At 47.0% G+C, this 27215-nt stretch overlaps 5 protein-coding genes across 7 annotated transcripts; 1 reads left to right on the top strand and 4 right to left on the bottom strand.

Moving 5' to 3' along the window:
- Window positions 1–1410: 1410 nt before the first annotated feature.
- Window positions 1411–10166, top strand: LOC120712925. Its single transcript, XM_039998856.1, has 13 exons — window positions 1411–1791; window positions 2309–2408; window positions 2547–2674; window positions 2892–3069; window positions 3168–3280; window positions 4237–4320; window positions 4399–4447; window positions 4532–4623; window positions 5662–5791; window positions 5932–6008; window positions 6100–7730; window positions 8942–9286; window positions 9369–10166. The coding sequence occupies exons 1-13, from the start codon at window positions 1763–1765 to the stop codon at window positions 9905–9907; spliced, it is 3495 nt and encodes a 1164-aa protein (XP_039854790.1). The 5' UTR covers window positions 1411–1762; the 3' UTR covers window positions 9908–10166.
- Window positions 10167–10800: 634 nt separating this feature from the next.
- LOC120713549 (jacalin-related lectin 19-like) lies at window positions 10801–11489 on the bottom strand. Its single transcript, XM_039999485.1, has 2 exons — window positions 11481–11489; window positions 10801–11378 (listed from the first exon to the last, which is right to left on the bottom strand). The coding sequence occupies exons 1-2, from the start codon at window positions 11487–11489 to the stop codon at window positions 10917–10919; spliced, it is 471 nt and encodes a 156-aa protein (XP_039855419.1). The 3' UTR covers window positions 10801–10916.
- A 727-nt stretch (window positions 11490–12216) lies between these two features.
- On the bottom strand, window positions 12217–16930 carry LOC120712923 (ras-related protein RABA5c-like). Its single transcript, XM_039998854.1, has 2 exons — window positions 16273–16930; window positions 12217–12830 (listed from the first exon to the last, which is right to left on the bottom strand). Exons 1-2 carry the CDS (start codon window positions 16607–16609, stop codon window positions 12517–12519), a joined length of 651 nt encoding a protein of 216 aa, XP_039854788.1. The 5' UTR covers window positions 16610–16930; the 3' UTR covers window positions 12217–12516.
- Window positions 16931–18661: 1731 nt separating this feature from the next.
- Window positions 18662–19630, bottom strand: LOC120712924. The gene is made up of 3 exons (XM_039998855.1): window positions 19482–19630; window positions 19253–19338; window positions 18662–19123 (listed from the first exon to the last, which is right to left on the bottom strand). The coding sequence occupies exons 1-3, from the start codon at window positions 19585–19587 to the stop codon at window positions 18890–18892; spliced, it is 426 nt and encodes a 141-aa protein (XP_039854789.1). The 5' UTR covers window positions 19588–19630; the 3' UTR covers window positions 18662–18889.
- Window positions 19631–22020: 2390 nt separating this feature from the next.
- LOC120712922 (NEDD8-specific protease 1-like) lies at window positions 22021–25436 on the bottom strand. 3 transcript variants are annotated; one of them, XM_039998852.1, is made up of 3 exons: window positions 24395–25436; window positions 22886–24139; window positions 22025–22695 (listed from the first exon to the last, which is right to left on the bottom strand). In XM_039998852.1, exon 1 carries the CDS (start codon window positions 25346–25348, stop codon window positions 24563–24565), a length of 786 nt encoding a protein of 261 aa, XP_039854786.1. In that variant the 5' UTR covers window positions 25349–25436; the 3' UTR covers window positions 22025–22695; window positions 22886–24139; window positions 24395–24562. The 3 variants fall into 3 exon arrangements, with proteins under 3 accessions (XP_039854784.1, XP_039854786.1, XP_039854787.1); XM_039998853.1 differs by lacking the exon at window positions 22025–22695 and having other exon boundaries at window positions 23338–23477; window positions 24014–24139; XM_039998850.1 differs by having other exon boundaries at window positions 22021–22695; window positions 22886–25436.
- Window positions 25437–27215: the final 1779 nt, after the last annotated feature.

Below are 27215 nucleotides of genomic sequence, written 5' to 3'. Positions count from 1 at the left end.
TGATGCAGGATAAAACCGGTCTTTTCAATTTCGCCTAATTATTAGGAGTACTCCTATATAGCAAGTCAGAATCAGAAATACTAGGTGACACCCCGCGTTGCTGCGGGATTTTTTAAATAAAATTTTAACGTAAAATTTAAAAGTAGAAAAATTAAGATGATTGCATGACAACATTCACAAAAAAATCGATGGAAAACATAAATAGATGGCCCTAGTGGACGTTGATGTGACATTTGATATAATGGGTTCATATATGATCCGGATAACTTGCATGTTAAGAGAAATAGAGTTAATGATTTTAGTGGGTGTCATCTATATAGGCTATATAGGTGATATGAATTTTACTTGCATGTTATTTTTTATCAGGATCCGGTAGAAATCGATAAACTAACAGAAATAACATCAATAGAATATTTGATCACATTATAAAAGAATATGTGCTCAAAGAAATAGTTGACATGAACATTTTTTGTAATTAATAAGGTAGTTGAAAGTTAGTGGGACACTTAGTAAAGTATTGTATATGATTTTACTTTTAATTTTTTGTAATTAATAAGGTAGTTGAAAGTTAGTGGGACACTTAGTAAAGTATTGTATATTAATAAGTATATGATTTTACTTTATCTATAAAAGTATTGTAGAGATGACATGAACATTTTTTGTAATTAATAAGGTAGTTGAAAGTTAGTGGGACATTTAGTGGAGAATGATGTGGACACTTTGCATGAAGAGATAAATAGTTAGTGGGTGCTATCTATATAAGATATATATATTTAATGATTCTTTGCAAAAAAATTGATCCCAAAGAAATAGTATAATCTCTGTCTCTATCTCTACTTCTATCTCTATTTAGTACTAAAGCAAACAATATTTACTTATCCATGAGCTGGGATCCTAATCGGAGCCAGACGAATTAATCATATCTTAATCTTAACTAAAAGCTTGACAAATTATTATTAATTAATTTGTCTGTGTTTCAATTAGAATTCTAATATGATTGATTTGTTCGGTTATGATTAGTATATTCTAATAATTCACGGATATTGCTTGCTTTAAAAATACTGTAGTAGAGCTTTAAAAATAAATAAAGTAGTAGAGATAGAGATAAAATCCTTACGACAAACCGTCCGATGAGAGAATAAATCTAATCGGACGTCTAGTAGACCCGAAGTGACGTGATCCCTACTTCCCTATCATACCAGCCCTTCTACCCCTCTACCACTCTCGGATTTTCCTTGTACCCGAGGATTTGACGTCGTGGAAGAGAGGAGCTCCTGAAACGTCAACCCTAGTCGTCGAGCCCCTTGATCGATATCTAGCGGTGCACCGCTGCATAGCATCTCGCCTAGCATCTGCCTGCGCGGCTGCGCCTCCGCTCCTCTTCTTCGTCCACCAGCGCACCGCCCACACCATCTTCCCTGTTGCCCAGCCTGCCCAGCGCACCCACCCACCGCACGCAAGGAAGTCGGAAGCTCGGGAGCCCATTCATCCGACCTCGACCCATCTCCCTCCACTCGCCGGATTCGTCGACTCGAGTCGAAATCCGATCCCGCCGTCTCTTGCCCCGGCGAGGCGTTCCGTCCGCCAGAGGCCCCGCGCCATCGCTTCGCGAGCCGTTTTGACTGGCCCGAACACCGGCGAGGCGAGGCGGCGATCCCTCTCTGCCCTCATCGCCCACCCCCCCCCCCCCTCCCCCCCCTGCGCTCCCCGTCCCGGAGCCGTCGCCGCCGGCCTCGATCGGAGTTAGAAGTCGGATAGGAAGATGGATCGCCACCTGCAACATCAACTCAGGCACGCAATCCTCTCCCCATCTTCTGTTGCGGTTTCTCGTATTGCCTTTGGTGTTGGATTGGATTGGAGAGCTGGACTTGAGCTGGAGGGGCGCGGCAGCGGAGGGGAGGGACGCGTCGTAGCTCAGAGCGGAGAGCGAGAGGTTGAGGAAGACATGTTAGATCGATCGGTTATGGAGTCAAAACGGGTTCGCGATGGGCTTTTTGACGGGGAGAAATCCAGTGCTCAATCTGAAATCGCAAAGGAATTAGTGGTGCGAGGGCAAAACATCGATTCGAAAATCCACATAGCAGCCAGATGAAATCAGCTTTGAAGCATTGGGCCTTTTTCCCTCCTGATATATATATTTCTAGTTGTGGATTTAGGTTTGATGACTGATTTTTAGAATTAGGCGAAGTTTGATGACTGATATATTTGTATTGATTATAGTAGTTCTCTTATCTGTTTCGGTCTGGGGTGTCTTCTTCCTCCTCATTTAGATTCTAACAGCTATTCCTTCTGACTTCTCATCAATCAGTACTACCATGAGCGATGATGGAGACCATACCTGCCCGCTCTGTGCCGAGGAGATGGACATCACTGACCAGCAGCTCAAGCCATGCAAATGCGGATATGATGTATGTATATCGATAATCCTCCTATCCGATCAATCAGACTGTATGCCTTTGCTGTTGCACAGCCACAACCACTATGACCTCAAGCAGCTAACTGCCGTTTACTCTTTTTTTTTTCTTGTTTATGTACCAACTCTTCAGATTTGTGTCTGGTGCTGGCACCATATCATAGACATGGCTGAGAAGGAGGAGACAGAGGGCCGTTGCCCTGCATGTCGCACTCCCTACGACAAGGAGAGGATTGTCAAAATGGCTGCCACGTGTGAGAGGTTCGTCAAAAACTTTCAGCAGCCATGCTTTCTTTCACCCTCCTAATGCTTCTGTTTGTATCAATCAATTTGTGTTTTTCTTTTACAGACTACAGAATTTGGGATTACCCTTTTATCATGCGAATATAAATCCTTTCAGCTTTTGTTCCGTTCAGTTAATATTACCCACATGTGATTGTAATAGCAAGTTTCAGCTTACGTTCATTTATGGAAACAGGACGGTGGCAGAGAAAAATGCAGAGAAGAAGCACAGGACCCAAAAGGTTAAACCAAAGGCGGCGGCGACAGCATCAACATCTACTGTAGAAGCTAAGAAGCATCTGGCTGGTGTTAGGGTTATCCAGAGAAATCTGGTGTACATAATTGGGCTACCCACACATTTATGCAATGAGAGTGTGAGCACCGTATCATTATTCACAACTAGATACATCCAAGTTATGCGACATGTTTAAATTTTTGTTCTCATACCAACACTACTATTTTTTTGTTTTAGGTTCTTGAGCGTAGGGAATACTTTGGTCAATATGGGAAAGTTTTGAAGATTTCAGTTTCCCGTCCTACTGGGCCTCCTTCCCAGCAGGCATCAGCAAACAACTATATTAGTGTGTATGCTTCTTTGAACCTCATGTTATGCATGCATGATCTGTTCTTCCCTGATATGCAGAAATATTATTTAGGTTTTGTTAACCAGTTTGATATATCAAATAGTATCGTCCACTTTATGCACTTGGCATGTTTCAAGTTTGTTTGCTTCCTCGTGATGCTAGAACATTATTAGTATTTATTATAAGAAAAGTAAATTGAGACTTCAACTGTATTGGCGGTTTAATACGGAACTTTGTGATAAAGATGACAATTATATCCATATGCTTTTCAAGGTCTGATTGACTTAGTAAGTTGGTAGTGTGACTTGCCTGTGGCCACCTGATTTATGTAGCCATACTTTGAAAGCGACATTGGTTTCCTCATGGCCAACATAAGGAGAAATATCTTTTTATTGCTGTGATTTCTGGTAGTTTCAGATAGATGCAAAGTGTCGTTTCAGTCAGTGCTTGATTTCTCATCAACACTTTCTTTGCATAATTTCTTCTTGTACATGTATGCAGTTACATAAGCCAATTATTTCTCTGAAGATTTCAGCTTATATTGCCCACTTATTTGTTCCAGATCTAGATAATCACAATTCAAAATTGTTTAAGAACCTTTGGTATTATTTTTTGCATGTTGTTGCTACAAATTACTGACATTCACATAAGTGATTTTTTATGTTGCATTCAGCGAAAGAATGTAAACTTTGACCACCAATACCTCTTGGTATAGTTATAATGTTAGATCGAATTGAATATTGAAAATGATATGAGTATGTTTGTCTTCAATGTAGTTTGTAAATATGTTACAATAGAAACATGCAGTCAAGAGTTACATATTAGTGACTGTGAATGTTTAAAACATCACTTATTGGTGATAGCAGGAAGTGATTTGTTTGTTTTAAGAGTTCGATTCAGAAGTTCCGCTTTTGTTTAAAGTTTAAACAATGACTGATTACTGTCAAATGTGTACAGATATATTACTTATGCCAAAGAAGAAGAGGCTATCCGTTGTATTCAAGCTGTACACAATTTTGTCTTGGAAGGAAAAGTTTTAAGGCGAGCTTCTATATTTTATTCTCGTTTAAAAATTTTATTACACCATGTGGTAACTCAAATGGTTGTTGACTGTTGCAGAGCATGCTTTGGTACTACGAAGTATTGCCATGCATGGCTGCGGAACATGGTACAATTATTGCTTCATTCTGATAGCTTTATTTTCTAGTACTCTACCTAATCCTCTCATCCTGAATGTTTCTTGACTTTTCAGACATGTGGGAATCCAGATTGTCTCTATTTGCATGAAGTAGGTGGTCAGGAGGATAGTTTCACTAAAGATGAGGTCATCTCAGCATATACGAGGTAGTACTGAGCTTTCTGGAACTTCAGTTACTTTTCCTGCTTCCTTTATTCAGTGTAGCCCTAACCCACTGTCCGAGTCCTGGCTATTGCTTTCCTTCTCTGCCTACACTACTTGTACGCGTATTGTGGCTCCATTTGCCATTTGGCATTGCGGTTGCTTTTATAAAACCACCGTTTATGTTTCCGCTTTTGGATATAGTAGTTAGTCTCTTGGAACAATAAAAGCAAAATCTTACTATGTACTACCTCTGCTTTTTTTAAGTGTCATATTTGGTTTTGGCCTTTTGGGAGAAAGTCGCAAGTGTCGTATTTTGGCCTGCATGCCTCGGTTCCTTCCAAACAATTAAGTCCGCATGCATGTATCCAATTAGTAGTGTGGCCAGTGAATTAGTAACGCAGGAAGCGGGGAGTGGCTTGCATGTAGCCATGCATGGAGAGGGAGGGAGGCTGCACTGGACCAAATGCGACACTTAAAAAAAACAGAGGGAGTATAAGTATGTCTGCTTCTGGGGCCACTCGCGTCGACGCGAACTGTCCGCAGCGAACGCAGGCCCTCCTTCCTTATCTTCTTCTTCCTTTCCCGCTTCTTTTCTTCTAACTTTGATGCTTCGCCGATCTGACCCGTCACTGCCCGCCTCCACCACTATCGACGGCCGGTGGCAACTCGCAGCCATGCTGCTTCGCCACCCTACCCTGCCCTTCCTAACCTGTTGTCCTCCTCACCCCCGCCGCTGGCAGTGCCCTCGCCGCCTACCCTCCTCCTAGCGACAATCACCACCGCCTGTCCAGCTAGCCCCAACCACCCCCTTTAAATCCCATCGGCATTGATTTCCCCCAAATCCCCCAACTCTAACCCAATCCTGAACCCTAAGCAGTTCGTTCGTCGCTATTGACCAGCGGCGCACGTTTGTCCTATAAGAATTTTGGTCTGCTTCACTGTGGATGTTTAATATAATAAGTACTTCTTTGATAACTACCTTTGTGCTAAATCAATTTTCATAGCATCAATTGATACTTTCTCTTCTAAATTCCTATCAGGACCAGGGTCCCCCAGATGGCATCTAGTGTTTCGCAAAGACGTGCAGGCACTGTACTGCCGCCTCCAGCTGATGATTTCTCTTACAGTGCAGTGGTATCAGCCAAGCATACAATCAAGAATGGAACTCTTGTATGTTCTTTATGCTGAATATTCAAAATTCACCTGAAGACATGTTTTGTTAATTTTCATGCTGCTTTCCACTCAAAGTTAATCTGTTGTATTTCCTTATGTGTTGGCTTACATACTGCATTAACTGTCCTTGTGTACAGAATACCAACAACCACCCTAGACTTTCACCTCCAAACAGTAGTTCTGGGAGGTCCACACTTCCACCAGCTTCCTCGTGGTATGGTACCTCTAGGAGTGTTCCAGTATCTTTCACACTATATATTGAAAATGAGAACTGTGTTATTGATTCCCCCCTTTTCTATATGCAGGGGGCATCGTGACTTGAATGCCAGGACAACAGCTAGTGGGGTGACATCATCACAATCTCAAATGAAATCAAAATCAGAACCACAAATTAATTCATTTTCCAGTTCATCTACTATTTCAAGTACAATAATACCTTCTTCGTGGAATGACGATACAAGTACAACGCCAAAAATGTCTGAAGGACGGCAAGTGTCAAAACAAGAAAGTACATCTAAGACCATAGAGCCGTATAAGCCTGGTATTATGAAGGAAATTCATTCTCTATCATCACTGGACATAGACTTCTCCACAATACCTTCAGCTTGGAATGACGATGACAATGTAGTGTCAGATGGGATGTCAAAAGGAACTGAGGAAGTTCAAGCTGCTAAAGAAAATGGAAAGCTAACCCATCTAGTGTATAAGTCACCAATATCACCTAAAATAGACGTGACAGTGAGCATTACCAGCAAAAGTCCTTCAGATTTTGTATCAGGTGTATCAATATCGAAATCAGATATAAAGGCTGGTGATGGTGATAGCTCAGTTACCAACATTGCTCCTAAAAGCCCTTCTTCAGATGTTGTAAACTGCCAATCTTGTCTTGCTACCGATGAGAAAATACTAGAGGATATTAAACCCAGGGAGACTGACATTGAGAAACTATCTGTTCAGATATCTTCAATAACATTAGATGGCAATGATGAGGCTCATAGTATGGCAGGAGGAAATCCTCATTCAGATGCAATGCCATGCACGTTTGTTACCATGCCCATAGGTCAGAATTTTGGCAGAGGCCAATCTCATATGAAGCTTGATGAGCTCCTACCTTCAGAAAATAAGGATACAGTTCTCTCTTTTCAATATGGTTCTGATAAGAATCTTGATTGGACTTCAGAGCAGCAAAGTTGTAGCGCGACTCCATTAAATGATATAGTAAATTCTACAGCGATCACTGACAAACTTCATAGTAGGCTGATGGATGGTTCAGACCAACCATCATATTCGTCATTTGCCAGGTTTCCTAATACATTAGGCACTTCACTGTGGAATGATACAGAAAGTAACCCTACATTGATGATTGGTACTAGAACTTCACAGATGCAGAGTGGGTTTTCTTCAATCGATAAGGCTTGTGACTTGTTAAATGGAGGTCAAGATGGGCTAGGGACTGTATCTACACCTGGTAATGATTCTGGACATCCTGGAATGGGAAGGCATCAGCCTGGTGCAATGGGTTCAGTAAGATCTGGTAGTTTAGGAAATTTTGACAACAACATAAGTGTAAATAAGGATGAGAGCAGAATAATTTCTGATATGTTGTCATCAGAATTTAATCTGTGGGATGATTCATTTTCGCCTGCTAACAATTTTCTTAGGATGCTTAGAGAATCTGAAAATAATGATGTCCCTTTCACCATGCCTTCTTGGAAATCTGGATCTGGTAGCAGAGAGTCCAGATTTTCGTTTGCTAGACAGGATAGCCAAGGGAACTTGGATTCATCTCTCAGGAACTGTGCTAGTGATCAAAATTTCAGTTTGCTACCCCAGATTTCTCGAGGAAATTTTTACCAGAATGGTCGCGCGTTCCAATCTCTAGACAATGATGCTTCCAGTAGCAACTCCCTTGCTGTGTCAGATATTGCAACTACTGGTGAGTACTACAACCTTTTCACTTCTGTACCTGACTGAGCAAAATGATGAGTACTGTAATTTAATGATCTTATTTTGTTATACTTTTTGATTCAACATTGGTGAAAATATTCCGACTCTGAGCAATTGGATAGTTGATCTATCTTTCTATCCTGTAATCTTTGACAACAAACAAGTCCCTCTTTAATTATAACCATTTGATGACCTTAGCCGAAACAATGTTTGTTGAGCTAGAGAGAGACCTCACGGGTGCAAAACCTGGCTAGTCTACACTCCACACACAAAAACATGCTGTTGTAATCGTCAAAATTGCAATTAACTCTTTGATGAGTCTTAGCGGTTCGGATTTTAAGAAATTTAAACTGCATGCAAACATAAACTACACCTTTGGCCAAATGCCTCTGACTTGTTACTGTTCTAGTGTCATGAATATCTAAATTTCAATGCACCTGTAACTACATGCATGCACACATACGAAACTCCATAATTGCCTGAATCTTGCACTTTAGCAATGAGTACACACCCTGCGCATCAATACTCACTGACGCCCTGGCTTTATCAACTCCATGCTCTGGTTCTCAACCAACAAGCCCCGGTGTCTGGTGAGTGAGTGGACATTAACACTTTCTAAGAACTGAATCCATCGTTGGTTGGAGAAGTGCATATTAAGTGTTGTTTGCCGTTTGGTTTCAAAACACTTGCAGGATAGCTTTTGCTCTTTCACGGAATTTGGAGCATAGGCGGATAGGCCAGATGTATGCTGTACCCCTCAAGTTTTTGTGCTAAACTGTATTTCAACATTTGAAGCATAGTTCTAAAGGCGTAGCCTAGGCGGGGCATACGCAGCTCGCCTTGGGTTGCCTTGTCGCCTTTAAAACACTGATTTGCAGTGACACATATGGTGTATTTACAAAGCTCATTTGTTTATAGGACTCTAGAATAGCGCTCAATTAATAAAGTATAACAAAAAAATCATCAGAAAAATATTTTTGGTAGACTAGGTCAATGGATGTTGTGACTTGTGAGATTAATGTTCATCAACAGAAGGTTGCTTCATGTTATGTATAAAACTGTAACAAGTCGGGGCTAATATTTTATAGAGCTTTCAAGTTTGAGGGGTGGGTGGATCGTTCATGTATTGGTGGTGATTCTGTGATTTTGATGTTTGACCAGTGATAAGTTTGTGTGCTTATGAAGTATTTGCTTTCTCAGGTTCATCAAGATCTAAAATATCTGCACCCCCAGGATTTTCAGCACCAGCGAGAGTCCCGCCTCCTGGATTTCCTTCCCAGGATGGTCTGAATCCCAATCCTGGGTTTTCTTCTGGAATTGTATCTCAGGAAGTGTATAAGACCCCACCGAGGTTGCCTTCTCCATTTTCTTCTGGATTATCATCCCAGGATGGGCCTAATCCTCCTCCTAGATCCTTTTCTGCATTTTCTTCTGGACTTCCGTTACAGGATGGGCCCAACCACCCTTCTAGATTCCCTTCTGCATTTAGCTCTGGATTTTCATCACAGGATGGATCTAATCAGGTGTATGGCTCAATGTACCCAGGTTTGTTTACTTTCTCAATATTTCTCTTTGTGTTTTCTCTAAGCAAGTTTGACTTCTCATACCTTTTTGCGGTACTTGACAGAAACTCCTCTCCGGGATAATGTTTTGGGCAGCAACAGTAATCATTATCAAGTTCCGTTTGGTAGGCACACAAATGACATAGAATTTAATGATCCTGCCATACTGGCAGTGGGAAAAGGGCGGATGCCTGGAATTGGTGATTCAGGGCTGGAGATGAAAAATACCCATGCTTTTCCAGCCCACTTGCAAACATCAAATAATGATCCAAGGTTTCAGTTACAGATGCAACCGAATGTGCAGTCTCATCAAAACTTGAGATTCACGGACCATACTCAAGATGCCTTCAATCCTATGAATGATAATTATCTCCAATCTAGATTTTTACAGCAGAGCCATGGTCATGTATCTCCGTATGCACAGATGCCCCAACGACCCAGAAACTCACAGCATACAAATGGTCGCTTGGATGGGTGGAGTGATTTGAGACAAGGGAACAACACCCTTATGCCGGACATGTCGAGGATGCTATATCCAAGTGAAGCGAACAACTTGCACATGCTGGGTTCAAATGATATCTATACCAGAGCCTTCGGAATGTGATTGTCTCATGGTACATGTGTGACTTTGAGCTGACATGCTCCAACTTGGAGCATTTGTTGAGCTGTGAAAGTATCTGGTTGCGCGCAGCACATAGTTTACCCCAGTGTGGATAGTCGGGTTGTGCTCATGAGCTTCCATGTGTGGGTTTACTGTTATTGAAGTTGACCGACATGAACCTTCCAGATCATTGATTAGTTTTTGCTAGGAAAAAAAATACTTAGGAAAACAGGTGCTCTATGTATTGGTGGTGTTCATGGTGTCTTGTCGTGATCTGTGGCCTGGAAGTATGGCCATCCATCCGCTCGCCGCCTGCAACAACCTCTAGCCCTCCCAGATACTAACAGATTGACACAGGCCGTCAAAAACCGGCCGCTCCACACGCGGGCCTCGTGGCCGTAGCCTTTGGTCCATTGGACCTCGCCGCGGCGGCGAAAGCCTCTCCGTCGCTTCACGGCAGCTCCAACCATTAAGGCTCCATGGCGTCTCTATTGCCGGCGTTGCGAGGTCGACAAAGGCCGGAGGCGTTGAGCCGTTGAGCGTTCGTCACCTAGCCTTGTGCGTGCAGGTCGCTTCTGATTTCTGAAGGTTAGATTAAACGGCCCGGGCTCGTTCAATGCCGGGCTTGCCGATTTCCTCCCCTCCGATCACAGCCACTGTTCCATGGGATGCGCAAGCGTTTTCTGGCCATGCCGTGCACGCATGCCCGACGTTGTAGTTGTAGCAGCTGCACGGGATGGCTCGCGATTCAGTGCGCCTGCCGCTGGCATGCGGTCCAGGCAGGCCTCCAGGGACCGTGGCGTCGTCGTCGATGGGGGCGCCTGTGGCCTACTGGGTGCTAACGCACGGTCATGCGCGTACCGGCTGAACGTTGCAGAATCATGGGGGGTCTGGGGTGGTTAAAGACCAATGGTGATTTACATTCACTACTGCACGGGTACAAGTCGAAGAACATGACTACATGAGCAGGCGCGAGCCATAGGCAGTTATATATCCCTCGGGGTCAATGCGATCATCTCTGCTCGCTTTCTTGCCGTTCGACCTTGACGTAGGTGCCGATGGCGTCGAGGTGGCGGCCGGAGCGCGCGTGGAAGCCGAGGATCCTGCCGCCGGCCGCGGGCAGCGCGAACGGGACGCCGTCCGGGCCCGGGCGCCCGTACGGCCCGTAGGCGCGGCGGTTGCTGACGAGCGTGAGCGCGCGCACCACGAAGCCGCCCTCGAACTCGCCGCAGTGGCCTTCCACGCTCGTCAGGTGCTCGCCGGGGCGCAGGCAGATCTCGGCGAGCTCCCCGCCGGGGCCGCCCCAGAGGTCGGTCCACTCCTGGCGCCCGCCGCGCTCGTACAGCACGGACACGGCGTGGACGGCCTCCCCGTGGCGGACGGCCACCTTGGCGACGCGGTCCACGCCGCGCGTGTCCACGTCCCGGGCGGCCCCGCCGCCGCCGCCGCAGGGCCCCATCCGCACCACGGACCCCTGCACAGCGCGTCCCAGTCTCGTCAGAAAAAATGTGGAGAGAAAAAGGTGAGGATGATGCACGCCGCACGCGCCACCGCTGGCACTCACGCGCGCACGTACCATCGCCATCGCTGGAGGAGACCCGAGACCGCGCAGCGCAGGTGCAGGCTTTGAGCTTCGGAGTCCGGGCAGGCAACGGGTTCGTTGTGCTTGTGAATCTGCGATGGGAAGTACGGGACGGAGGCTTGGATTTGTGGCGCGTGCCGCGAAGTCAACCACGGCGCGCGGGTACGTCGTGGTACGTGCTCGGCACTACCATTGGGCGTTCTACGTTGGCGCCATGGAATGCCATCTGCCGGACAGGCTGCGCGATGGATTTTACGGAGTATATTTTCCAGCAGATTTGAGGCATCCACGTCGATGCCAACGCTCGCGGATCCTTGCCGGCTTGCCGGTGTCCGGAGCTCGGGAGACACCAGACGTGCGCCGCCGGCTGGTGCTGCTGGCTGGCAACAGCCCATGCCTATCTAGCTCGCTGCCACTCCTTTGCACGGACCACCGCCCATCCGCTGCCAGTGATGCTGGAGCATGTTCTCGACCCTGCACGGTCCGATTCCGACCCGCAGAATTTTTTTTTTATTTTAATAATATGATTCCGACCCACAGAATCGCAATTCGCAACTGCACATCCAACCCATGCGGCCGCGCAAGTGCCCAGTGCGTCTCAATCAGGTTCGACTTCGTCAACCAAGGCCTTAAATCGGCAGCGAAACCTCTCCGCTCTCCACAGATGCTGCTGAATCTCTGTCACTGCTCTTTGAGTTTCTTTCTAGTGGGCAAAAGAGAGCCAAGAAAATTTCAGATAAAAAGAGAGCCAATGATGGAGCTCCAAAATCCTTCTCCAAAAATCTCTTTACAAAACCCGGCAAATTGACCTGCACGACTCTTCCAGTAAACAGCGCGACGCAGTTCGCGCGCCAGTAACAGCTGCTATTCCCACCCCCACTTGGTAGTACTCAGGCGTAACAAGAACAATCCAACAGTCGATGCAGTTGCAAGCAATATCAAAAAGCCAAAAAAAAAAAAACTCCCATATCATATCATATCTCAATGAAACCCAATCCAATATCCCAACAATGTACTCTTCTAACTCCACCTAGCAGCACCCGAACCGGCTCATCTGCTTCTGATCGTCCTTCGAGTCCCCGTCGATACTCACCCTGTTCAGGGAGAGCTCGGCCTTGTAAGAGTCTGAGTTCAGGATCTTCCGGCTCACGTTGCTGTATATCTCCTTGATGACGATCTCGAAGGCCGTCTTCACGTTGGTGGCGTCCAGAGCCGAGGTCTCCATGAAGAACAGGCCTTCGGCTTCCGCGAGCGTCTTGCCTTCTTCGACGGGCACTTCACGGATGTTATCCAGATCGCATTTGTTGCCGACCAGCATCTTGGCAACGGTTGTGTCAGAATGTGCTGCATAGATTGCAAAGACATGTTAATTACTCTAGCAAAATCTAGAAAATAAAATGTTCAACCTACATGATCCTTGGGGAACATCGAGACAAGTTTTCAGTACACAAGCGCACAACATGATACTAGCGGTGAAGAGGAGGCAACCCAGAAGAACAGAATCTATATGATGGAATGCGCTCCTAAGGAAAAAGTATTGCAGACCAGGGTTCGTTGCTTCGGAATGAATGGACTGTGATTGCAGTCTCAAACAAGTTTCATTTAACCTTTTCTGTTAGTGCAGTGTAATTAAAAAATCAAGGAGGCCATTAATAATAGGAATGGTATAAGGAACTACCAAGAGCATCATCATTCATGCATGATCTTTATTAAAGAGAAGTGTGGTACTGATGCAACTCCAGCCAAATAGATCCCAGCCATGCAATCTGATTATCTTCAACATCCAAAGGTAGCACAAAAGGGCACTACATGCTTTAGAGAATGAAACAAAGTGTTCTTAAACTGTACCTACACTACATCATCTATGATTCAGTATACATGATGCATGTTCTGTGCTATATGGGCTAGAGGCCGAATACCGATGCATTTTAGAAATGCTATGAAAATTTTCACTATCAAAAGATAATATGCTACTTAGTATCTTAAATGCTGTTGTTTTGCCTTACAAACAAACTGCATAGCTACCACAGACTGCTCTTACACCAGCCTCGCCTTCTCATGCGCACAAAAGAAATGTGAACCTATGTAGTGCATTTGTCCGATCGTTCTAACAGTCAAAGGCTCAAATCTTGTCTCCACAAAAGTGGACTTAAGAGTACTACAGTGATTAAATCATGTTAATTGTATCATAATCCTCATGGCAAGGAATAGCACCCATGCAGTTGCAGGCTTGCAGCAATCATGTTATTGGGGATCTGTAGCAGGCACATGAATGTACCTACTGGTTGCAAGCAAATAAAGCCCATGAAAGAAGCCCAGGAACTGCTTTCATCACACATCTTTCCTTTCTTGCCCTGATTATGTCCTCCACCCTCCTAGCAGCAGCACAGTGGGCACTATTTCACTGCCTCACCCACACCATGGCAATTGGCAACCTCGCCTGCTGTCACCTCCCACCACCGCTGCTCCACCTCTCCCTTGCCTAACTACGGTTGACCCCCACCGTGCAGCCGGTGACACTCACGCAGCCCTCTGCCAAACCACCACCTGTGCTGACAGCCACCAGTGACCATCCATCCCTCTGTGCCCCCACCCTTCTCTGATTCCAGCACTGCCCACAACCCAAACCTCAAACGTAATCCCTCCACCTGGTCTAACTGTAGGGCACCAACCTCTTACAGCGTCATGACAAGCGCACGCATTGCAAACGGTTGTCACCCGCAACCCAAGCCCAACTCTGATCCCACCTTCCCTCCTAGCCCAGCCAGCGAGGCATCCGCCCCAAAGGGCGTCACGACAAGTGTGTGTTGCAAGCAGTTGCGCATAGCAATCTTAACATGTTAGTGAAGCATAATCAGAATAATGTAAGCATTATGCTCACTCATCACGGCCTCCCTAGAGACCCCAGCTGAAAAAAGGCCACACAGAATTTTGGGCAATGATAGTACTATAAACATCTTCACTGTAACAGCTTCCAACATCCTAAAAATCTGTAACCCGAAACGGTTGCCACAAAACCTTTCCCAAATTCGAAGTATAGACTAACAAAATGGGGGGTACTCTGTACTCCTAAAGATCAAGGAGGGTTAGGAATCTTAGACCTTGACCTACAGAATAGATGTTTACTCAGTAAATGGGTGTTTCGGCTTATTAATGAGGATGGAATTTGGCAAAGGCTCTTAAGAAATAAATATTTGAGACACAAAACCATCACACAAGTAGAATACATGCCGGGTGATTCTCATTTCTGGTCTAGCTTGATGAAAGTCAAGAATGATTTTTTGAGAATGGGCAAATTCATGGTGGGAGATGGGTCTCAAACTCGTTTTTGGGAGGATGCCTGGCTGGAGACCACTCCTTTTAAACTTCAATATCCAGATTTGTATAACATTGTACGGAAGAAGAGTGCAACAGTGTCAACAGTCCTTAGGTCGAATCCTTTAAATGTAGCCTTCAGAAGATCTTTAGTTGGGAATAACTTACAAGCCTGGCTTCACCTAGTAGCTAAAGTTGTGAATGTTCAGTTAACAGATCAGAAGGATACCTTTTTATGGACGTTAAAACAAAATAGTCAGTTTACAGTTCGATCTATGTATAGGGCTTTGGTGGCACCTTTGGCTGTTCCGTACAATAATATCATCTGGAAGTTGAAACTACCATTAAAAATTAAAGTTTTCATGTGGTATTTACAAAAAGGAGTAGTTCTAACCAAAGATAATCTGGCACGTCGACAATAGAAGGGAAGTATAAAGTGTTGTTTCTGCAATTTCGATGAAACTATTCAACATCTTTTCTTCGATTGTCAATTGGCTAGAATTATTTGGAGGATTGTACATGTTTCTTTTAATATTACACCACCCATGAATATTCTCCATATGTTTAATGGATGGTTAATTGGGCTTAATAAGAAGCTTATGTACAAAATTTTGGTTGGAGCTTCGGCTGTCTGTTGGGCAATTTGGTTAAGTAGAAATGACATGGTTTTTAACAACTCCAGAGCTGTTACTCCTTTGCAGGTAATATTCCGAGGGACACATTGGATCCGCTATTGGGCTTTGCTGCAGAAGGAGAACGAGCGACCTCAAGTTACTCTAGGGTGCCGTGTGCTTGAAACTACAGCTATGGAGTTTTTCGCTTCCAATGGATGGTCTTTTAGTTATAGAATTTCCAATGGATAATTTTGTGCTTGTTTCTCAAACTGAGTCGTCTTTTTTGGTGTTCGGAATAACTTTGAGTGTAATAATGAACAGCTATATGCATAGTTTCATGCAGCGGCTGGAATATTAATATATTCCCGTTTCTAAAAAAAATTCGAAGCCAGTAGCTTTCACAAAATCTTTCCAACAAGAGTAATTCTGATCCAAGTGGTCCACCCAAGTCCACATTAATTCCTGAAACATTCACCAACAAGTCAGGCGCCAGGATTCAGATCCAGATTCAGACCAGGCCGCCCAATCCATCCGGCGTAGCAGATGCTGTGCCCTCTTTGTTACTATCTAAAGAATTAGCACCTGATCCAATCATCAGCAATGCATCTAGCTACAAAGCTACACATGAGCCAAAACGGGTAGCCCTTTTCCCAAATTTCTCGCTGGATTCTGCAGCCAGGTACGCTTCAGCAAAAACACAGGTCCCTTTTCGCACGAAAACCCACCCCAGATCTACGCGATCCTAGCGTATCACTCAAATCCAAAGCCATTGTAAGCAAATGGTGGCATCAAGCAAGCAAGCGATCGAGCTAGCTAGGCAGAAGAAGAGAGCGAAGCGGCCGTGGGTGTGCACGTACTATTGAGCTCCTGGAGCCAGCGGCCGACGTTGTCGAAGGTGGATCGCCGCGAGATGTCGTAGACGAGGAGCGCGCCGAAGGCGCCCCGGTAGTAAGCGGAGGTGACGGCGCGGAAGCGCTCCTGCCCGGCGGTGTCCCAGATCTGGGCCTTGACCTCCTTGCCGTCGATGTCCATGCTCTGCGTCTGGAACTCGACCCCGATGGTGGCCTTGGAGTGGAGGTTGAACTCGTTGCGCGCGTAGCGCGAGAGCAGGTTGCTCTTCCCCACCGCGCTGTCCCCGATGATGACCACCTTGAAGAGGTACTCCTCCGCCTCGCCCTCCGACTCGTCCCCCATGGGCGGCCCGGCCGCTCGCTCGCTCCCTCCGGGGTGGGTGGGGCCGCTGCGGGCTCTAGCTACCGCCGCCGCCGCGTCGTCGTCGGCACGGGCGCTGGAGGGGGCGGGCGGGCGGCCTTGGGAATGCGCGAGATTTGTAGCGGCTTTTCGGCGGTGGGTTTTGACCGAACGCGCAGGTCCCAGGTCGGCGGCGCGGCGCGACGCGGGGGCGCCTCCACTGGCGGCGGTGGGGTGGTGAGGGGAGCGAGACAAGACGAGACGAGGCGAGTGGGGGAGAGGCTAGTGAGTGGTGCGCACGGCGGTGGAGGCCGCCGCGACGCGAGTCCAAGGCGCACGCGCGTAGTGGGAGACTCATCCCGCGCGGGTGGTGCCTGGGCGGCTGGCGGGTGGGGCCGGTGGGGGCTCGGCAGAGGCGGCCGGTGAGGAGGCGGAGTGGTGGAGTGCCTGTCACGCCGCACCCCCCCCCCCTCTGGGCCCTGTGGCTGCCGTAACTTGCGGTGGGTTGGGTGAGTTGGCGCCCCGCTGTCCGACGTGGTGATTCTGGACTGTGGGACCCGGGCCAGGCTGGTCTCGCGAGCCGTGTCCGTTTCTCGGGAGCCTTTTCCATTTCCGGGAGTGCTCTTGCGAATCAGACACGCCAGTAGCCCAGTAGACATGGTATGTATAAAATTTGGACTTCATCACCTGTAAACTTTTATTAAAAAATCACCTGTAAACGAGAACGATAGTAGCGTCGCTGTAAACAAACCTGCTCGGGTGTTGTCATTTGGTTGTGCTCGGCCATGTTTGGTTACAACAGTAAAAAGTCTTCATTGGCTACAGTATTACTACAGTACCATGGTTGTGAAGGTGCTTTTATAATTAGACTTAATTTAATATCTCTAATTAGTGGTCAAACTTACAAAAAATTTCCATCAAAACTAACCAAACAAGGCCGTGGTGGGAAAAAATTTCATGGAAATTTTTCCATGTGTTTGGTAACAACAGTTGAAAAAATGGGCCCAAGGGGTGGGGTCATATGCGGGACTCAAGGTGTGTGCAATCGTGCATGTAATAATTATTAACTTTGCAATCAAACATTTGCAAAAGCTTGCATAAAATTTTTTTCACCTCCAAACTAAACAAGGCCCAAATTAACAGACGTCCATTAGTATTCTATTAGTATTGTTCTTATTTTTTTCGAGAAACATATTATTCTTATTCATGGCACGGACGGTAGTTCTTTGAATAATACTCTCTCCGTCCCAAAATGTCTGCATGAATCGTACCCCCAAAGAATGTTGAAGGACATCAACCTGACACTGTCCAATTTGTTCCTAGTCAAGGATTTCTTGCACCTCTATCTTCGGAACAATCTCCTCATCGTCGGCTGAGGATAGGTGATCTCCATCTTCTTCATCCGAATCAGGGATGAATTCGAACTCATCGCCGACTCCATCTTGCGTATCTTCGATGAAATCCTTGTCTTAAACTGCGATGACCTCGACGACGCCGATCACTGCCGTGGTCACGGATGCCGCCGCCTTGAACTCCAACCCTCAGCATCCATGTGTTGCGGCGGACACCACCCATTGTTGGGGCTTACTTCGAAGGAAACGGCGTGAGAGGGAGGATGGAAAACCATGGATAACTGTAGTTGGAAGGGAAAGGGGTGCGACATAAATCACGAGGTTATGTAGATGGATTTTGTATCGTTTGTGGACCCATAGGATTGTCCAAAAGGTAGGGTGATTTGTTTTGTGAGATAAATTTTGAATATGCCATGGTGTCTTTTTTCGGATGGAGGGAGTACATGCGCAACACAAAGCCTCTAGATTTTTTTTATGAAACAGGAGGGGTAAAGTTAAAACAAAGAACCGTACCAATACAAAACAATTAAGAAACCCAGAAGGAAACAAAAAAAATTAAAAAAATTACACAAGAGCTTCTAGCCATGAAGTCATCTGAGATTTATATCTAGCTTTTGCTCTAAGAATAACTAAGACAAATTCAGACTTGAAGTGTCAGAGGCAGGAGGCTTGGGATGGTTGAATTCCTCTGAAAGCCTCTAGATTTTTTTTCAAGAACTTGGCTAGACAAACATTTCATTAAAAGAGAGAGAGAGTTAAAACAACGACCTTACAATAAGAAACAGAAGATAGAGAGACCTACAGCGAAAGAAAGAAAGAAAAAGAAAAGACGACCTACTACAACACGAAGACAGAAACCAGCAAAAAATAAAAGAAAAGAAAAGAAGACAGAATAAGCAGCCATGAGTACATTACACAGCATCTCGAGGACCTAGAGATGGCAGATGCACTTGTAGTGGTAGGCGCTGTTGATGGGGTCGCTGGCGTCGATGGGCACCTCCTGGACGCTGCACCTGTGGCTGCAGCCCCGGCACTCGTTGTACGTGCACGTCGGAGCCCTCGACCCGATCAGCATCCTCGATCTCCTCCCGCCGGCACCGCCCGGCGGCGAACCATCACCGGTGCCCGGCGCTCCATGGTCGTCCGACGATCCGCGTAACCCGCCCTGATGAACATGATACAGAACATGAATGAATTCATAACGCAAATTAGCTAGATGCGGCATGCAACTCGTTCAAGGGTTGTCCAGCGCGCACGCGGGCAGCATGGACGCCGCCGGCGCGGCCGGCATTACCTGCAGCCGCTGTTCTGTCCGGAGAAGAAAGACTACTCGAGCCGCCGCCGCCGGCGAGCATTCTCCAGCGCCGCCTACGATGGCACCTGTTCGATCGGATTCGCATGCGTGGCAGATGGGTGAGGAATGCCGCTTAAGATCATCAGACGACGCGTCCATGCAGATGTAGGGTCTAGGAGAAGAATGGATTGATTAGGCTTTAGATCGATGAAGTCGTCGTCGTACGTACCAGTCAGGAGAGCAGCCAGGAGGAGGAGGAGCAGGAGACGGCACAACGGCACGTAGCGCGGCAGCTGCCGGTGCAGCGGCTTGTTCGTCCTAGCTACTGCGGCCATCGATCCTACCAGCTTTTAACTTGGTTCAGGTCGTACGTGTTCTATATGCCCTGGCCTGGAAGTCCGTAAGGCCCGGTCAATATATAACCGCCGCTCCATCAGTTTTAAATTATAATTTATTTGACTTTTTTTTTCAAACCAATCTCTTTCTGCAAACTATGAAAACTTCAATCTGAGTCATTGAATCAACATCCAAGAGGTACGAGGGATTGGGTAATTTTATAATCTGGACCCGCTCTTGGATTGAATATCACACTTTTGCAAATTTCCCCTCCCACCTCTCTGCGTCACTCTCCTTGGATGTTGATTTGATGGCCCAGATTGAAATTTACATAGTTTGTACGGAGAGATTGATTTGTACCTGATATGTTCTCTATTTAATATATATATACACACACACAAACATAGTCAAGTTTAGATTGTTCTTGACAATTTATATTAATAAAGCAAGTCATTATAAAAAAATATTATTCTGCATAAATTTTTAAATAAAATAAATGATCAAACTTAGAGCCGAAAAACAAATAAATTATAATTTGGAACGAGGGGTAGCTGCTGGCTAGACTGGAGGAACCATCGGTGACTAGGCGGCCGTGTCGTTCCAGGAAGAAGACGGATGGGACGGTGAGGGTGAGGAGAAGAAAAGTAAGGCCACGGCGGCGGGCACTACGTGCAGCGTGGCGCCGCAGGCGTGCCGGGCCAGGGCATAGTGCACGATTTGTGCGTGCTGGTGTAGTATGGTTCCAGCGCCTTCCCGAAGATTACCGAATTGCCCACCGTTGCATATGCAAGCGTTAATAATGTTTTTTTTTATTATAATACTTGTAATGGCAACAAGCGCCCGGGGATTACATTATATATTACCGCTATGGAAACTGGCTAGGGTCACCGATCGACAAACCACGCGCGTACAGGGGCGTCGTCACAGCAAAGTTCTAAATAGCGGGTTAAGGAGTTTAGCGGTTAGACTCTGAAAACAGCTAATAGCGGACTAAATGAGGCTATAGCGGGCTATAGCGGCTAAATTACACATAAGTTCAAATAGCGGTACCATACCTAAATAGCTATAGCGGATTATAGCAGAAGCTATAACGGGATATTTAAAACTTTGCGTCACAGTGGCCTGTAGCTAGTAGGGCGCGGCGACTGTTGATCAACAGCACGGTAAAAGGTTTTCACTGTGTTTCTAGTACCGTTGCTCACTTGCTTGGGCGCATGAAACAAAAGGATGCCTATTATACCGCCAATAAGCCAATGACCGTCGCGTGATCTGATCAAGTGTCAGCAGCATACAGAGAAAGGAAATCACTTGTCTCGCCACAGCTAGAGGCTCGCTGTACGTTGCAGCTCAAGAGGTTTCTTTACCGTGTCTTCTGGGCGATCAAATCAACGGTAGTAAATTAAAAGGGACATGCAAAGTCCGACAGCAAAAGGTTTGGGACAGTAGGATCCGTCTCAATCTGACAATGTCTCACGTACATACAAAAGGATCCTCTGCACGCAATTCATGAAACACAGCCGATCCGGAGAGGTCATCAGTGACGTCACAGTATATAGATCGTGCTAGCTTGACAAGATCATCAGGGACGTAGAGACCGCTGGATCGAGACCGTCGATAAGAGCGATACGTGCATGTCTCATGTTTCCAAACGTTGCAATACAGCTCTTAATTCCCCGGATTTCATTCTATAAAATTAATTTTCCTTCACTCTCTATTAAACGTTGTAAACCTCTATTTTTTTTTTACGGCAGAAAGGGAAGCGGCGATCCCGAACGCCGAATGGGTCACATGTCCTTGCAGTTGCAGGCAGGGGCCTCGAGAACGTACTCCCCCCCGCGGCTTGGCTGGCAATGGCAGGCGTGCAACAACAAGAAAGCTCCAAATCCGCGGGGAGCAGTCGAGCAGAGCAATGGCGCCCGAGCAGTCGTGCGACTGTGCGCCGCAGCGGCCGGGATCGGTCGGTCCCAAGTCCACCGCTCGCTGACCGCGCTTTGCCCGTCCGGCCGGCATGGCCGCCGGGATCCCCCCTCCAGATCGGCCGCGGGGCCTCTCGGCGGCAGAGCAGAGGCCCGAAGCGGCAGAGGGGGACCCCGTCCCATCCCCTGCACCGCCACACGCGCATTCATCGGGCTACAGATTTAGTCTACAGGAAGGGGCAGGGTAGCGTCCAGACTCCAGATCGTGAGCGGTGATGGCAGCGAAGAACAGTGCGCGGCAGGCAGCAAGTGTGCCGTGACGACTGACGAGCGCCCAGCGAGGGCCGAGGGCGTCGGCAGAGGCGCCCTCGCCGCTCGCTCGTGTCATCGGCTCGAGCTGTCTTAACTGACGAACCCGACTGAAGAAGTGAAGAAGAAGAAACGGAGAAAGGAAACAACATGAAAAAGGAGAGGACAGTCCCAGCACACGGCGGCTTGGGTTCTGAGGAATCAAAGAGTCTAACACAAATCACCATGCATCGGATGATAATAATTGGCGGTGATCACCTGATCCTTATAGCAGGCTCTCATACTGACAACACAAGTATGCTACTGGTATTTGCCATTGTCTGAACGTCCGCTGCAGAATGTTTAGCAACAGAAATGTACCCCTTTTTTTCTTATAATCAGCGAGCTCACTCTTGTTTCCAAATTCATCCAAGGGAGGGAACGCAACTGCCGCCAGATACTGCATCAGTCATCATAAGTATCAGGAGCTTGGTTGAATGCTCCCAGCTCTCTTTGTTTCTACTCCTGCATCGTATCGTCAGTACCATGCGCGCCGCAGATCACAACCTCAGCGGTGCTTGTGGACGACAATGGAGTCCTGGGAGGACGAGGCTTGGGGTGGTTGTGCTCGCCGCTGTACACGATTTCAGCAACCTGGCCGTCTATTGTCGTCTCCACCTTCCTCTTCGCAGGGCAGCTTGGATGCGTGCACTTGTAGTAGCTCCGTGGGAACTCGCTCACTTTCACCTTCTTTTGCCCATATTTCCTCCAGTTGTAGCCATCAAATGACAAGCGACGGCCTGTAGGCTTCTTGACCGTGGGGCATGTTGTTAGATGGCCGCAGCAGTTGGCCTGCTCTGTATCTACCTTCATTTCCTCACACGTGGAATCTGAGCCAGCGTCCTGAAAGTTGAAGTTAGCACATAGTTGAAACAATCACATGATGATACCTTCTATATGCTCATTAATCTAATGGATGGCACAGATCTTTGAATTTGAAGTATCAGCATGCAAAATTTTGATGTTGTCAGAAAACATGTCTTTCTAAAAAAAGGCAGAAAAAATAAGAACTAAATTCCAGAGCGAGACTTACTATGGTTGCAGTCATTTTTGTCGGAAGTTCACTTTGCAGCGATGGGAACCGAGTGGCCTTCGGCTTAACTAGAACTGTCTCCTCCAAGACGGTGATGGGTGGGGAACCAGTGCTAGTGAAGTCTTGAAGGGGCTTTGGAAAGGACCTGAAGCTGGAGAAAGGCCTGGATGCCACAGGCTTCAGAGCATCAATCTTCTCATGACGTTGCATCTTCCCTGATCAAAACGCAGGGGACATGTTATGGACTCGTTTGCTGGCAGAACATACTGGTGGAAGGGAATTCCAATCGCCGCAGTAACTTGTTTGCTTATTTTTAGGAAAAAGATAGGGGAAAAACACAGGCTGATGCAAAAGGGAATCAGGAAACATAGAGAATTAATAGACCATATACTTCACACAGCAATCAAACATTTCGTGGTGACCATTCAAAAAAAAACATTTCGTTGTGAAAATTGCAAACTTCAGCAATAAATTAATCAATTTGCAGAACAGAGTCACGTGGGCAAAAAATTAAGCAAGGAAATAAAGTAGTGGAAAAACAAGAGAGTTGCATAGGTGGTACCTTAGTCCTGTGCTCTGTTGCAGCTGTAGACTGGCGGAAGCAAATGCAATGCAATGCAAGTGTGACAAGTTAAGGGAATTGATCAGAGGAGAAAGAGGTAGGTAGTTAGGGCGCATGCATGTAAGACTGTTAGGTATGGACATAAAGCAGAAGAGTAAGATATACGCAGACCTGCCTTTTTTAGGGGAATATACCAGATCTGCCTTAGCATGGATTTGGGTTATCTACCATCATACTGTACTTTGTAATCCAAATATTGAAAAACAACAGTACATGCCAACTCAGGTACCATAGTACTCATTATATTATAGCAAAATATTACAGCACATTTATTTTCCCTGATATAAACCATACCAACAGATCAGTGGTGCTAGAACTGCTTAGATAAAAATAACAGGAAAGCACAACTAAAGCTGAACATAACAGATTCCAGATAGAAAAGGATTGAGTTTAATCGACAGCAGGTATGTCCTGGATGATAGAATATATACATCATAGGTGCATGTTTTGCAACATAATATGCATATTCAGTGTAAAATTTGAGTAACAGACATGAAAGCACATACCGTGTAGCTCTCAAATTCTGAAGTTCTAGTGAATACAAGTTTCAGGAAACCATACTTCAATTGTTCAAACAATCAAACTGTTCTCCCTATCCAACCAACTCCCGAGTATCATCCATACACATGCACCTGCACTCAGTCAGCATCCAAAGGCACGGAACATAAACACATCTTAGATAATGCGGCTGCATTGGTCAGTCATCGAGCATAAGTCATAAACTCCAACCCAATCCGTCCATACTCAACTAACTTGCAAGCATAAGCAATGTAAGATTGTGGTATCTTGATCCATGATCATTGGCAATATTTGTCGATTTGTAACAGGCATTTGCTAAAACTTTACTCACAAAAGGGACAAATGTGATTTTCCAAAACTTTGCTTACACAAGTGTGTATGCTCTGCTTGCTCTTCCTTTTCGCAAAGAAGCCGATCCAGCAAGAAACCCCTTGACTAAGATCAAAAAGAGCAACCAAACTTGAGAAACCAGTGTACTATCAGGTACGCTACTGCCTGTCGTTCCAATCGATCTTACAGAGACACAACAATGATCCTCAATCAGTGTTGCCCGTCTTGTTGCCCTCGGATATTGAACTGGCATTGGCCTTGTCTTGGATGAGGGTGGTGATTAGTTGCAGCAGCTCGCCCCTCATGGCCTTGACACTGTCGGCGTCCACCTCCCTCCTCACCGCCTCGAACCAATCCCCACCCCGGTGGCCGCCATGGCCACTCTTCCACCAGCCACAGATGGCCCTGGAGATGGCCATGACGTAGACGCCGCAGTCGTAGCCGTTGGGCTGCCTCGGGGTGGGCCCCTCCACGACCGGCACAGCGCCCCTCCTCCTCGAATCGCTCTGGAGGAGCAGGGGGCGGAGCGCGTCGGCGAGGCGGCTGGCGATGGGGAGGTTGGGCTCGCCGCGGATGCTGTCGTGGTGGACGAAGCGGGGGCCGGATGGGCTGGTGGTGTTGTCGAGGACGAGGAGGGTCCAGTGGGAACCGCCCTCGGGGACGGAGGCGTCGGGGTTGTCGTTGACGGGGAGCAGCACGAGGCGGCGGGAGGCGAGGCGGAGCGGCTCCGCTACGGCGGCGACGGAGGCCGGGTCGGGGAGGTTGGAGAGAAGGTAGGGGATGGAGGGTGGGAGCAGGAGGAGGTCGTCGCCGAGGCCGGCGGAGAGGTGGGCGAAGTAGAAGGCGATGATGCGGTCGTTGATGAAGCGAGGCCCGCGGAGAATGGCGAGGTCGGAGCGGATGAGCACGACGTCGCCGTGGCTCAGCACCCGCTCCTCCCCCTTCTTCTCGCCGCCGGTGGAGGTGGAGGCGGGGCGGGAGCCCTTGCCCATCGCCGCCGCGGAGGATTGCTTGCGCGCGGCGCCTTCTCTCGATGAAACAACGCGACCGGATCCAAGTAGGAAGCCCACTCCGTCGGGTTCCCAGGCACACGGGCCGGCGTGTATCTTTGCATATTAGTCCTTGAGAAAAAGAGAAAACGAGTGAATCTCTGTGAGGGTGGTGCATGTAATTTAGAAAACGTTCGGGCCGTGAAAAGGAAAGAGGATTTTGATTAGGGGTCCACATGTCGGTGCGCGATTTGGGTCCGGCGACTTTGGGCTACTTTTCATTTTCAGCAATGTCAAGTAACTGCTAATGCTAAAAGAATGACAAGCTGCGGCGGTGTCGCGGATTTTGTCCTCCGGGGCTCTTTCCCGTCTAGTCGGCGTTCTGCTCCAGCACCGGTGGCGAGCCTTGGGAAGGGTGTTCAGGAGTTCGTGGCGGGCGGCTCGTCGGCATGTGAGCCCGCTGGCCTTTTGCTTGGTGGAGACAGAGCAAGCTTGGGCTTTGTGGATGATGGGTGGCCGGATCTGGCTCGGCTTCCCCTCGGCGGCGGTGGTCGTCGATGGCGAGCGCAGTTCCGGGAGCTACAGAGGTCGGGCGTGTCCCCAGTCGATGGGCAACAGTCGACGGCAACTTCTACTGTGACTCCTTCAAAAGCCAGGGTGCGATGGGGGCCTAGGCAGCTCACGGAGAAGCTCGGTTTCTTCCTCGACGGTGATAGCTGGCGACGACGAGGTCGGCTGCAGGGGATTCACGGAGGTTCCAGGGGCTTCTTTGCAATTTCTTCTTTGGTTATGGTCCTTTGTGAAATTTGGCTGTATCAGCTTCCTCCGTATCCTTTACGTACGTCTCTGTATGCGTACGAGTACTTGTATGTTTTCCTTATCTAAGAATACAGATACATACTATAAAAAAAAGAATGACAAGCTAGATCTTCTGCGGCTCTGCAATTCTGGTATAAAAACTATGGCTACGACCCAGGAGCTCTCTTGGTTATAACGTCGCTGCCACATATTCTATAGGCTTATGAGGCAGATGTGCTCGAATTTGTACAAAACTTAATTTTCTTTCCTCATGTTAGATATTTCCTTAACATACAGTTGATTTCGACTATAGAAATCCGAGAGAGTTGAGACCGAGAAGTTCTGACTAATCAAGTAGGAGTTTACCCACGAGAGTCAGAGGCTGCCTCATCAAAAGGGTATAGAAATAATTCAAAAGCACTATGGCCTGAAGCGAAGGGTAGGAACGAATGGAATCAATGTGTTCCAATTTATTTGGAGTAAGGACAGCAGCTGAGAAGGGGCAAAAAAAAAATAGCGTAGAAAAAAAGGTAGGACCAGATCATGCGAAGACCTCTTCGCCCTATTGATTAGGAATCTCGATCAGAAACCACCAGGCCATGTCTCCCGATAAAAGATGATCCCCACAATGGATGTCGCCTTGGCTTCATAAAATCATATTGGATCCGCACTAGAGGATAAGAATACAGATAGGCTGACTAAGAAGATCTGTTGATGGGAAGCTTGTGATGACCTTTTCCCTCCCTCGGCGATCATCACCGGCGATCATCACCGACCGCCGTTAACATGCCACTCATCGTCCTGCCCACCAACATCTCTCTATCGAAGATTCGAGGGTCATGAAAGATGGCAACTGCCAAGGATCAAGCTCCTCTACCCTAATTGCAGGGCCAAACGGGTCGTTAACTGCATGCCCTCTGCAAGAGAGCCACGCCAATTAATTGCAATATACTCTCTCCGTCCAAAACAAATATCCTAAAAATTAACGAGCCTCTTCGGTGGTGTGAAAATCAGGAGGCTGCGCTAGATGGTCCAAGTCTAGCCAAACAGCTGATGAATCAAAGTCCTTTCG

Source organism: Panicum virgatum, chromosome 6K (assembly GCF_016808335.1).
Source record: "Panicum virgatum strain AP13 chromosome 6K, P.virgatum_v5, whole genome shotgun sequence".
NCBI classification, from domain to species: Eukaryota; Viridiplantae; Streptophyta; class Magnoliopsida; order Poales; family Poaceae; genus Panicum; species Panicum virgatum.
This window is presented reverse-complemented; position numbering and strand designations above follow the sequence as displayed.